This window comes from Phascolarctos cinereus, unplaced genomic scaffold (assembly GCF_003287225.1).
Source record: "Phascolarctos cinereus isolate Bilbo 61053 unplaced genomic scaffold, phaCin_HiC Scaffold_9;HRSCAF=440, whole genome shotgun sequence".
In the NCBI taxonomy this organism is placed as follows: Eukaryota; Metazoa; Chordata; class Mammalia; order Diprotodontia; family Phascolarctidae; genus Phascolarctos; species Phascolarctos cinereus.
In genome coordinates, this window is record NW_027556402.1 from 159,292,985 (window position 1) to 159,306,365 (window position 13,381).

General features: G+C 38.9%; 1 protein-coding gene across 3 annotated transcripts in view; it reads left to right on the forward strand.

Annotated features, from left to right (window-relative positions):
- Window positions 1–13,381, forward strand: part of RELL1 (RELT like 1) — a 95,285-nt gene that overhangs the window by 16,084 nt on the left and 65,820 nt on the right. For all 3 annotated transcript variants that reach the window (XM_078148780.1, XM_020992118.2, XM_020992108.2), the window contains exon 2: window positions 9,923–10,123. In XM_078148780.1, the coding sequence (XP_078004906.1) occupies window positions 9,923–10,123 (201 nt within the window). The remainder of the gene's footprint in view (window positions 1–9,922; window positions 10,124–13,381) is intronic.

Sequence of the window (13,381 nt, forward strand, 5' to 3'; positions counted from 1 at the left end):
CATGATATCAGGATTTGGGTGAGATCTGACCTAGGCAGCTGTGGTATAGGATCAAAAATGCTGGGAATCAGGAGATGTAGGTTTTAATCCTGGCTTTGTCATGAATTTTGCCTAGATGACTTTCTGATCAAGTCAGTGGGACCATTCTGGGTCCCAGTTTCCTCCTTTGTAAAGTGAAGATAATGTTTACTCTGCTTGCCTCAGGATTTTGTAAAGATCATATGGGATAATGGGGTACAAAAGGGCTCACACTGTTATATCATGTGTATTATGATTACCTTAGAAGGAGATGCTGCATCTTTGTATAAAGAAATGGACTGAATGCTGACAGAGCTCAAAGGTATGTGCTTGACTTGGTAACGTTTTAAAGACTGCTACATACCACAAATGAAAACTTGTCCCTGCAAAATGTGTATCAAGTACTTTACCTCTGACTACATAGTTGTATGTAATGTATCCAAATGTTCATGCTTGAATAAGGAGTTTTAAAATAGCAACATCAGATTAGAGGTAGAGTAGAAGGAAAACCCTTAGGGTAGATGAGCTTTTTGCCCACCCAATACTTTTTTGGTCTATTAGCCCATACATGCTGGTATAGAATTCTCTAATCTTTAAGGGAGGACAATTGTTCAGTTGTTTCAGTTGTATCTGACTCTTAGTGACCCAATTTGGGGTTTTCCTGGCAAAGGTACTGGAGTGGTTTGCCATTTCCTTCTCCAGATCATTTTACAGATGGGCAAACTGAGGCGAACAGGGTTAAGTGACTTGTCCAGGCTCACACAGTTTCTGAGGTCAGATTTTAACTCAGGAAGATGCTCCAGGTTCAGTACTTCATTCACTGTGTTATCTAGCTGCCTAAGGGAGGATACTTTGGAGTAAAAGAGAGGAAACAAAACTTTTGAAGGAAATATATTAAGTGAATACATAATTTTGTATTCATTTTAAGAGGGAAAAAAATCTTTCTAGAATCAACATTTTCTCATAGATTCTATGTCCTCATGTGGAATGAAACAACAAAGTTTTTCAAAATTCTGGGATAGAACCTGATCTTAGTGTTGAAATATACTTACCTAGGAAATCTTTTTACAATGTTTTTTTAAAAAAACACCTGGAAGCTTCTGTTGGAAATTCCCATCTGTTGCTGTGCCACCATGTCTATCTCTGGCAGGGATAATGCTTCAGGTGATTTATAGGTTTTGTTTTTTTCAATTTTAGTTCACAAAAATTTCAACCATTGTTACAAATCTGGAGAACCAGAATGGTGAAGGAGAAAGGTTCATTTACTGCAAGTCAGAAGTCCAGGACCCCAATCAATCATTTTATGTATAATCTGTATATATACGTATACATATGCATATATGTCTCCTTCATCGGAATGTAAGATCATTGAAGGCAGGCACTGGTCCACTTTTTTCTTTGTATCCCTAGCATTTAACACAGTGTCTGTCACATCGTAGGTGTTTACCAAATGATGTTGACTTATTAATTGGTAACTTTGGGCAAGTAATTTTAATCTCTCTGGACCTAGATTTCCAGATCTTTAAATACACGAGAATCTAAGGCCCTGAGGCTTCTGGGTAGGTGTAGGGGGGAAAAAAAAAGAGGACTGAAATGACATTATCTCCAACTTTATGATACATTGTTCCCTGCTACCTTCCACCTCTAACAGCTCTTATTTGTACATTATCTACAGTATGGGTTTATGTAGTCCCTTCTCCCCAAAAGGTCTAGGTGCTCTTCAGTAAACTTAAGGCTCTCAATAGAAATGAAATTGAGAATGAGGAAGAGAAGAGTGAGAATAAATAAGAAGATGAGGTCAGTCCTTGAGGCAGTGATCATTGTTAATCTGGTGGAGGCAAGCTAGGGCTGGAATAACCTCTGAGGACAATGATGATTTTCAGTGATCTTCAAAGGAGGGGCAGTTGACACTTCAGGGATTTCCAGATGCACATGCACAGTTCATGGTACCACCCTCTCGTCACACCTCTCCTGTGCCAAGTTTCACTACTATGAACATTCCCCCTGTGAATTTCCAGGTGTGTGATATTTGTCGTGTCGGCCAGCAGTCTTGCTGTAGGTGTGATTTGAGAAGGTGAGGTGAGCAGACGGATATTTACTGACTACCTACTAAAGGCAAGGGGCAGCTGGGTGGCACAGAGGATAGAGGGCCCAGCCTCAAGTCAGAAAGATCTGAGTTCAAAATCGGCCCCCGATACGTGATTTGTCCTGCGTCACACAGCTAGTAAGTAACCCTATTTGCTTCGGTTTCCTCATCAATGAGATGGAGAAGGAAATGGCAAACTTTTCTAGTATCTTTGTCAAGAAAACCCTAAATGGAGTCAAGAGTCAGACATGATCAAAATGACTAAACAATAGCATAGTAAAATCAAAGCATTGTGTCCAGGGAAGTGGGAAGAGACAAAAAAATTCTGTTGAGAAACATCCCTCTAATATTCTAGCTCCACCTCTGAGACACTAGCTAAATTCAGCTATTGACTGATTGTGCCTTGTTGAATTCTGAGAATCTTGGCTTGTGAGGGGCCTCAGCTGCTTTCTAGCTTCTATTTCAGCCTTAAAATGATAACTTAGTATAGTTAAACAGATGTGTATTAATCATGGAAATTACTAGGTCATCCAGTAGGTGGAGTGTGTATGCTTAATTTTTTTTTACTTGAACTTATTTTAGGGTGAAAATTGTCTAAATGTTTGGAAAACCAAGAAACATTTTAGTCTTTTATGCCTTTACTTACTATGGCTGCTGATTTTTAGAGTCAGCTAAATGGTATGGTGCTAGAGTTTGGGACTTAGAAAGAGGAAACTCCAAGTTCAAATCCTGTCTCTGACACTTACTAGCTATTGGATCCTGGGCAGGTCACTTACGATTTCTCACAGCCTCAGTTTCCTTATCTGTAAAAGCAGGATAATAATATGTCCCAGGGCTGTTGTGAGGATCAACTGAGCTAGCACATGTAAAGTACCTTGCAAACCTTGAAACATGATATAAATGCTGGTAATTATTATCAGTGGAGGCAGTATAGTATAGTAGCTACAGTACAACATATAGAATCAGAAAGATTTGGATTTGGGATAAATTTCTTTGAATCTCACTAAATTTATTCATTTTTAAAATGGGGATAATAATATCTGGAGGACCCATTCCACAGAATTATTGCAGGGACAAGATCAAGATGATGACTATAAAACATTTTATAAATTTTAAAGCATTATATAAAGAACTGTTATTCTTTTTATGGAATAGCTAACATTTACATAGCACTTTAAAGTTTGCAAAGTGCTTGACATTTGTTAAGTCATTTTATTTGCTTCAATAATTTTGTGACATAGGTTATCCCCTTTACAGATGGGGAAACTGAGGCTGAAATAGCTAAAATTAATTGACTTGCACAGGGTCACATAACTAGGAAGTATCTGAGGCAGGAGTTGAACGCGGGTCTTTCTGACTCCAAGTCCAATACTACCACACTGTGCCACTTTGCTGCCTAGAAGGGCAGCTTTTGGAGTTTAGGATTCTCACTTCCATTAAGATTTCTCTGACTGTTCTGGTCTCTTCCTTCTCTTAACTCCTATAGCATTTAGACCTTAATTTTGTCTTGGCTATGTGTTTAAGTATTTTAATGATCTGTGCCTCAGCAGATGGTCTACATGAGTTGTTATGGCCAAAAATACTCACTACCTGGTGGCTTACTTCTGATAATGAACTTCTTCACACTTATCGAGACAGGCCTTCAGATAGCCCAGATCTTTCCAGCTTTGGAGGGTCTGTTAGAGCTTGTGCTCCATTCTGCCCGAAGGCTCGGCCTGACAGTCAGGAACCCAAGGTCCCCATCATATCATGATGGAACATTGGAGTAGTGCTCTCATTACAACCTGTCATATTCTCTGATTGTTTGATAAATATTAATCTTGTCTTCTCAACTAAACTGTAAGCTCCTTGAGAGCAAGGAACATTACAGCTGAAGATATGTTAACTACTTTCTAAGTTCAAGACCCTGTGCTAGGCTCTGGAGATGCAAAGAGGAAATATGATTTACAGCTTCTGCCCTCAAGGAATTTACAATCTACTACTCTAAAAGACTGCAGTTTAAAATTCTCTTGTTAGCCCTCCTTGCGTGGTTCCAGAAAATGTGTTCAATGATTGACTGTGTTTGCAGCCTGAGTAAATATTTCTTTGACAGTGTATTTGTATTTTAGAGCCAAATGTAAATTAGTTTTGATTAATATATTGTTTTGTGATACTTTCATTAACGAGTCATTAAAAATATCAGAAGATAATCTGCTTCATATCAATTAGTATAATATGTATAAACTTAAATTGTCCAACTTCTGCATGCCAAATGGAGGGTAATATAGGAAAAACTCTTTTACCGATATTCTTTTTTTTTTGTTCTGAAGATTCATTCCACTGTTCTGTTTGGCTACCTAAACCCAGGAGAGCCCTTGTTATGGTCTGAACATTGTTTCTAGCATATTTTCTTTTTTTCTTTTTGGTTTTAGGCAATGGGTAAGTGACTTGCCCGGGGTCACACACCTAGTAAGTATTATGTGTCTGAGGCCGGATTTGAACTCAGGTCCTCCTGAATCCAGGGTCTGCCCCTCTAGCACATTTTCCCTAGCTATTCTCAGACAAAGTTTAATAAGTGTTTCCTGGTTCCTCCGTGAATCTTTTTCATATTTAGGGTAAGTGATGTAAAACCATCTAGCCTCTAAGTCCATACATCCTCTTTCACTAAAAGCAGGAAGTGAGGGAAGTTATTAGAGGACTTTCAGAACCATCATTGCACTCTTGGTCTTTGTCAGAAAGCAGTTTGGAACGATGTTGAGAGTATTTCTGTCTAGGGTGTCTAGGATTATTCTCTGGGCCCACTGTGCTTGAATGTCCTATCTGTGCCATTTTATATCAGCTTTTCTAACTATTAGAGTCAGTAGGAAATATTGGTCTTTGCAATACATTATTTCTTTTCCTGTACCCTTTGGTCCAAATGAACTTTCTTACTGTTCCTCATACCTGTGTTGCCAACTCCCATTTCCACATCTTTGCATTCCGCCTATGCTTGGAATGTACCCTCTCTTTCCCTTTGCCTCTTAGACTCCCTAGCTTCGTTCAAGGCTCGGTCCAAGTGTCACCTACATGAAACTTCTTCTGATCCCTGCAGCCAGTGGGACAGTGTTTGCTTTCTACCAAATTAACTTCTATCTCTTTTGTATTTACATGTCTCCTCTAGCTAGATTGGAAGGTGCTGGAGGGCAAGGATTGTCTTTATATCTCCACTACATAATATCTGCTTAATAAATCCTTGTTGGGTGATTGATCTTGCTAGCCATACACCAATATTTCTTTTTCCACTCCTGTTTTCACCTGTGGGTAAATACATATGCGTGCATATACACATTCAGATATTTGGTTACCTACATGCTTTCTTAATCCTTTCTTCACATCCACCTTTTTGTACCTCTCAGCAATATCATCTCCCTTTTCAGCCCTAAATGAAATTCATGGGCTTTTGTCTTTTCTTTGGTTATACAACGATAACCCTGATGCGGGTGTAGAGAAATTTTTATCAAAAGCTAAGTTTAATTGGTCATTCTGCTTCCAGTTTCTCCTTTATCTAATGCATCCTCCAGACAGCTGACAGTAGTCTTCCTAAAGCACAGGTCTGACCATGTTACTCTCCTGATAAATAATTTTCAGTGGCTCCCTTCTGCCTTTAGGAAAAAAAATATTAGGCTCGTATTGACAGTTAAACCCTTTACTATCTATCTTTCCTACTTTTTTCCACGCCAGATTGCCTCCCTTAGTAATAATTAGGGGGGAAAGGGGGCATTGTGACACTCAGACTCCTCCTAAATTTTCCTTTCTTCCCTGTGCTTTCCACCTCCCTAGGTGGGGAGAGAAGAGAAGAAAGAGTACTCTGGCTACGTTACTCATCCCTTCCCTTCCACTCCTTACATACTTACCCTTATTACTGGCACACTCAGCATTCATCTCCTTGCAATGAGAACAGGGAGGAAACCAACCAACCAGCCAACCTTATTTAACCTTCTCTTGTTAGTTATCTGGTTAAGGAGATGGTAACTGGGGAGAAAGAGAATAAGAGGGAAGAAAGGGAATAAGAAGTACATGATATAGTAGGGATGCTGTGAAGAAAAGAGTGGGTTTTTTTTCCCCTGCCTCAGATATTTTTTATCATCCCCCTCTACCTTCTCTCTTTCATATCTCAATCTTATTTCATCATCCAGAGCTGCTTCACCATTTCTTCAACCATCAACCTTAGAAGTAAATTGGTGTGGTAGATGGAGTATTGGACTAAGAATTAAGAGACTTGAATTCTTTTTTTTTTAAATAATATTTTATTTTTCCCCAGTTACATGTAAAGACAATTTTAACATGCATTTAAAATTTTTTTTGAGTTCCAAATTTTCTTTCTTTCTCCCTCACCTCCTCATTCCCTGAGACAGTAAGCAATATGATATAGATTATGCATGTTGAGTCATGCAAAATATATTGAGATTTGAATTCTAATCTTAGCTCTGACAATAGTTGGGTGACCTTGGGTAGATCATTTAATTTTTGTGAAGTTATTTCCTTGTCTGTAAAGTGAGGGGGTCAAACTAGATGATCTCAAAAAGTTCATGTAGGTTTATGTTTCTGTCTTTCCTCTTCCACCATGGTAGAGCCCCTAACTCAAGCCATGAAAGCTCTAACTAAAGGCTTGATGTTTGGGGACTCTTCCCTTGGGGAGTTTGTGAATTTGTTGTAGTGGGAGTCCTGATTCCTTTGCCTGGGGCTACAATGGGGAAAGATGTGTTCCAGGGACCCCAAGTTGAACCTCAGTTCATTTTCCCATACTTTACATTTCATGGTGGTTGAGTTCTGTGATACTGGTAGTATAAGATATACCGTATCTATGAAATTAGACTGGACTTGTGATTTAATTGGTGAGAAAACTTCTATTAATGCAGGTTGACATCTTTGCAATTCAGGGTCTTAGAGAGTCTCCTAGAGAGTTAAGTGACTTGTCTGGTGTCACACAGTCACTATGTGTCAGAGGACTTGAACCCAGAACCTCTGTTTTGAGGCAAGTTCTCTATCCACAATGTCATGTTGCTTGTCATCTAAGCTATACTATGAATGAAATGTGGGGTTCTTTGCTTCCTTCCTCCCTCCCTCTCTCTCTCTCTCTCTCCTCTCTCTCTCTCTCTCTCTCTCTCTCTCTCTCTCTCTCTCTCTCTCTCTCTCTCTCTCTTTCTCTCTCTCTCTCTCTCTCTTGGCTGCCCTCAGAAATAAAGCAGCGTATGTAAATTATTTGTCTAGGAAATTGTTTTGGGTTCCAGCCACCGATTTTACCAACATATTTTTGGAATGCAGCTTCCTTGTAAATTGAGAACTACCTGAGAAATAGTATGGTTTAGAGGAAAGAGCATAAGATTTAGTCAGGAGATTAAATCCTGGCTGTCATTAGTAACTGAGACTGTAGTTAAGTCACTTCAGGTTTCTGAACCTCAGTTCCTGGATCTGTAAAATGGGGATAATGATACCAATTTTGCTTTGTTGTGAGGAAGGCTCTTTGTAAACCTTAACATGAACTTTAAATGTGAATTATTTTATTACATGAAGTGGGGGAGGGGGGTGGCAGATAACTCATCGTAAAAGGAGTCTGTAGGCGTGGAAGTAACTAGATACCTGGCATTTTAATTGATGGGTTGCATTTTGCTAGTACTAAAGCTGCTTGGAGCTTACTTCCCTTTGTTGTGGGATTCCATTTGCATTAGTTTGATGTCAAAATTAGTTCAGCTAAAGGAAACTCAGCTGTGTGAAGACACACACTAATTTCAGGTTCCTACATTGTTACTCTTATTATGTTTCTTGCTAATATCTATGGTGTTATTTCATGTGTACATAAGACAACATGTTATAGAATATCTATAATAAATATACACAAAGTACTGTACTTTCTCTCTAACCTAGTTATTTATATATGTATATTTATATATAAGCATTATAATAACATATGCATGTGTGTATATACACACACACACACACATTACCAGGTAATATCACATATATATTACCAGGTAAATGCTAATGACCTTCTCAACAATATTTTGTAACCAGGTGTCAGTATTTTATTAGTCCATATATAGGCTATGTTTCTCCTTTCCCTTCTCAGTTTTGGCTTCTGTAAAACTTAAATGCTACCTATATACTTTTTCCCCTAGCAGTTGCTTTTTTGTATATGTTAACATATACGTATTTCATTTCAAAGAGATCTCATATATGGAGGTGATCTATATTCAGGAGTAGACTACATCTGAGTCCAATAGAGTCTATTTATATCATCTCCCTTTCTCTTTTATCCTACTCCTCCCCCACATGTTTTGCCATATTACAATGTCCTTAGTAGTTGCCTTTTTTATTAATGCACTTGAATCATTTTCAGCTTAAAAAAATACTCTCCCACATATGTAAAATACTATACTCAAAGTTAAGATTAATAAATATTTCAAAGGACTCCATTAAATGTAGCTGCCACTATTATTCTCAATGATAAAACAGGGAATAAAGTTGCTAATTACTTAATTCATCGGCCAATCATTTTTGAACTTTTGTGGAGCTCTTAATATTTGTAGTACTTTTCTTTGTCTTTAATATAGTTGGAAAACAATGTTAAAACCATTCTGTAATTCTTCAACAGTTGTTTTAAAGTGAATGACTTGCTCAAAATTACATCAGATCCTTGTTGATAACTCTGAGTTACCCATATATCATAAATGAGAGCAACTTTTGGTATTTCAGCATTCAATCAATCCAGTGTTACTTGAAACCTTCTGTGTACATTGCAGTATTTTCCGTAGGTTGACTACTTCTCATAGGTGTAATTTAGAGAACACTGGAAGCAAACCTAGCTTCCCACAGAGGATGGTGGTAGCCCTTCAAGTCCTGGTGTACAAATATGGAATCATTTGCAGAGCTGGACATCATAGGATGATAGATTTAGAGCTGGAAATAACTTTAGAGGTCATTTAGTCTAACCCCTCTGTTTTATAACTAAGGGAACTGAAATGTGACTTTTCTAAATTTGTAGGTTTATAAGTTTATATGGAAAGACAGTGTCAGGATTTGAACCTGTGTCCTCTGACTCTAAAACCCCCACTTCCTCTTTTAGAGGTCATTTAGTCTAACTTCAACTCAAAGCCCGAGTGCTGTTTGCATTATATGAAACAGGCAGTCATGCAGCCTTCCATGAATTATCTCTAGTCAGGTTTGGGGAACTCAGTACTAATGATGCCTTTTCCATCTCAATCCATTGGTTGTTGGGCAGCTGTAAGGGTTAGGAAGTGTTTTCTTATGGAGAATGTGGATAATTAAGCTAAATTAAAAAGCCTTCCTGTAATTTCTGCTCATTGCTCCTAGTTCTCTTCTCTGAGACTCACGCAGAATAAATCTGATTCTTCTTCCATATGACAAGTTTTCAGTTAAGTTAATACAGTTAGCATATCTTCACACACCACAAGTCTTCTCCAGGTGAAATGTCCCCAGTTGGTTATTTTAAAAGTTGCCCCAGGTGGCATGGATTTGTGGTCTTCCCATCCTGATCCCCCCTCCCCTGCTGGATGCTTTTGTCTTGTCAGTGTCCTCATGGGATATGATCAAGGTAGATGAAGTACAACAGGAGCAGGTCTTCCCTCATTCCAGACCCTCTACTTCTTCGAAGTGAAGCCTCAGATCATATTCCTGTTTTTGGCCAGTACGTACACTCTGCAGTCCTTTCAAAACCTTCCAGTCATTTCCAGCTGCTTTCTAGCTGCTGACCTTGTGAGACTGATTTAAAAACAAAACAAAACAAAAAACCTCATTCAGGATTTCATGTTTATTCCTATTCAACTTTATTTTTTTTTTTAGCATCTTCCAGTGGAGGGACGACTCCATCTCCCACAAACAACGCTGGGAGTGGACATCCAGAATATGTTGCAATTGTACTAGTTCCAGTTTTCTTCATCATGGGTCTTGTAGGAGTCTTTATCTGCCATCTGCTCAAGAAGAAGGGTTATCGGTGTACAACAGAAGCGGAACAAGATATTGCAGAAAAGGTTGAAAAGATAGGTAAGCGACCCCAATTTTTTTTAAATTCATTTTTTTTTTTAATTTTTAGGCAATTGGGGTTGAGTGATTTGCCCAGGGTCACAAAGCTAGTAAGTGTCAAGTGTTTGGTCTGAGGCCGCATTTGAACTTAGGTCCTCCTGACCTCAGGGCCGGTGAACTATCCACTACTCCACCTAGCTGTGCCCCCTCCTTTTAAAAGAAGGATTCCTCTTCCCTCCCCACAACCCCAAGCCAGCCAACCACACACCCTGATTCCTTGGTCACTTACTCATTTTTAGAGGGTTAAATGCAATCTGCCTGTGTAACCTCCACCTCATTGCTCCTAGCTCTGCCACCTGGGGCTGAGGAGAATAGTCTCATTTTTCTTCCTTGTGACAGCTGCAAATATTTGAAAACAACTGTTATATCCCTTCTGTGTCTTTTCTTTTCCAGGCTAAACATCACCAGTTCCATCAATCAATACTCACATGAGTTCCCATCCTTTCTGTCCTGTTAGAAAGACAACCTCAGGCCAGGACTATTTAGAGCATGAGTTTGTCATCTTTTTTAGTGTCATGGACCCGTTTGCCACTTGGGGGAAGCCTGTGGTCCCTTACTCAGAGGAAGTTTTTAAATGCCTAAGATAACATATATTAGGATAACAAATGAAACCCAATTAATATTGAAATACAGTTATAAAAATTAAAAAAAATCTAAGTTCACTGACTTCAGGTTAAGAAACCCTGATTTGGAGACATATGTTATCCGTAAAAATGAACTCTCACATATATGTCAATTTCTTACTTGCTTCATGTGAGTATTTCATATAATTCCAATGTGGAAATATTGTACTTTTTAATGAAAATACCTGGATTAGTAAAAGGATCTAGGATGATGTCTACAGACTTTAATTCCCTTGTTGTCTGTTTTGTTTTGCTGCGAAATGATCTCAATTACAGATTCTTACAAATAAATAAGCTTGAATGTAAGTTTTTACAGTATTTGTGTAAAGGATAAGATTGTGAAATACTGAAAACCAGTGGAGGTTCATACATATACAGAAATCTGGTGAATGAATAACTATTTAAAGGTCTTATTTTTTCCTCCTCCTTTATTTAGCAGAAAGGCGGAAACTTTAGGGAAAAATGTATCTTCCTCCAGTTCAGAGTAGGTATTGAAATCTGCCCTGGAGGATGGGAGAGACAGGCCCTTTCCATGAATCTTGTAGCCCTTTGATACTGTTTTGGCAGAAAAGGGCCCTTTGGCAGAGGTCATGGGTGAACCAGGCATTGTGAGGGGAGAGGCTTGCTCTTTCACAGTCAGCTGACCAAGTTGTTATTTTTTTCCCACCCCCGCTGCCCTTTAAAGACTTTGCATAATGAGTCATATGAAAACTTATGAGCAAACTTAGAAGGAAACCTCAGATAGTGTTTGTAAACAGAAAACTGTACTTCCTCCTAGTGAGCATCCCCTCTGCTGGTTAGCTGTGTCAGGCTTTTTCTTTTCTGAAGTCTCTTTTCCATGAAGCCTAATTTGTGCCTTCCCATAAGGAAGACAGCAAACACACTTATTCATTCTTGGCAAGGCCAAGGCAAATTACAGTTTTGAGGTTTCTAAGATGCTGTCATTTGTTACATGGTTCACTGTAACAAACGAGTCTGAGCATTTTGAGGAAAGAGAAAGGCTTTTCTTTGCAAAGGTTGAGCAAAGCGGGCTGCTGGCTGCCACTCTCACCTGCAATGGCCTTGTACATTTGAATAGAATTCATGTTTCCTTATTTAGCTTCAGAAAATGGACAGATACATTTTAAAAGAACATGGGAAACAATTTTGAGGATGCTGGCCAAATAGAAATTGCAGTCATTTGGGCAGTTTTGAAATGCTTTCAAATGGGTTCAAGAGGTTTTTTTTTTGGAGACTACAGTAGCACAAAAATGATTGTTGTCCAATTAGAAAACAAAAGACTAACATTTGAATTGGAATGGTAAGTCAGGAATTGGAGTACAAAGCTAGGAGATTATTTTAATTAGCTTCCTTCCTTCCTTCCTTTTCCCTTAAAGTCTGATGTGGAAATGGGGAGAATGATGCAACTTGAAAAAAAAAGCTTATTGCTTAGGATAAATACATGACAGTATTATTTTGAGAAGCCACAAGGAGATTTTGTAGTCAGTCAGTCAATCTATAAACATTTATTAAGTATCTATGAAGTGCCAGGCACTGTGTTTATGCAATGGGGGAACAAAGAAAGGTAAAACAGTCCCTGCTCTCAAGAAACTCAGTTTAATAGTCAGGCAACAATATGCAAAACACCAAGTATAAACAAGTTGTGTACTGGATAAGTTGGAAATGATCAACAGAGAGAAGGCACTCGAATTAAGGGGATCAGGAGAGCCTTCCTATAAAAGGTGGGATTTTAGCTGGGACTTAAGCCAGGGAAGGCAAGAGGCAGAGATGAGGAGGAAGAGCGTTCCAGGCCTGGGGGACAGCTAGTGCAAAGGAGGCCATTGTCACGGGATGACAGAATGTATTTGATGCGGTGGTGAAAGGTGGAAGGAGACTGGAAAGGTGGGGAGTTACAAGTTAAGAAGGGCTTTGATAAGCACCTGAGACAGGAAGAAAGAAAGGAAACAAGCCTTTATTAGGCCCTTGCTAAGCACTTTACAAAAATTATCTGTTTGATCCTCACTACGACCCTTTGGAAGTAGGTGCTAAAGTACACTCATTTTACAGTTCAAGTAACTGGGGTTAAGTGACTTGCTCAGAGTCACACAGCGAGTTAAATATCAGAGGCTGCATTTGAACTCATGTCTTTCTGACTTCAGCCCCAGCACTGTATCCACTGCAGTTGTTTTGAACCAAATATTTATATTTCATCCTGGGTTTGATAAGGAGTTTGTTTTTTAAAATATATATTTCCTATTTATTGACTCATTTCAAGTCAAGTCAACAACTTTCTTGTTTCAATCAAAGCCTGTATGTCCACGAGCCTTTCTGGGCCTCACCTGGCCAGGCTGGAGCCTCCCTCTATCTCTGTACAGAGTGGGAAGGCCTTTCCAAGTTAGAATGTAGCTCTGGGACTATCAGTCTCTTATTTCACAGAGGGGACAACTGAGGACCCAGGAGGCTAGACAGGAGACATAACACTTACATAGAGAAGAGGAAAGCCCAGTAGACCCAAGAAGAGGTAACTTCAACGGAAAAGATTGATAAGCTTAAGTTGAACTGGGGCAAGAGGAAATAGGGAGCTAAGAGGAGGCTGACAAAGCCATAGGAGAAGTGA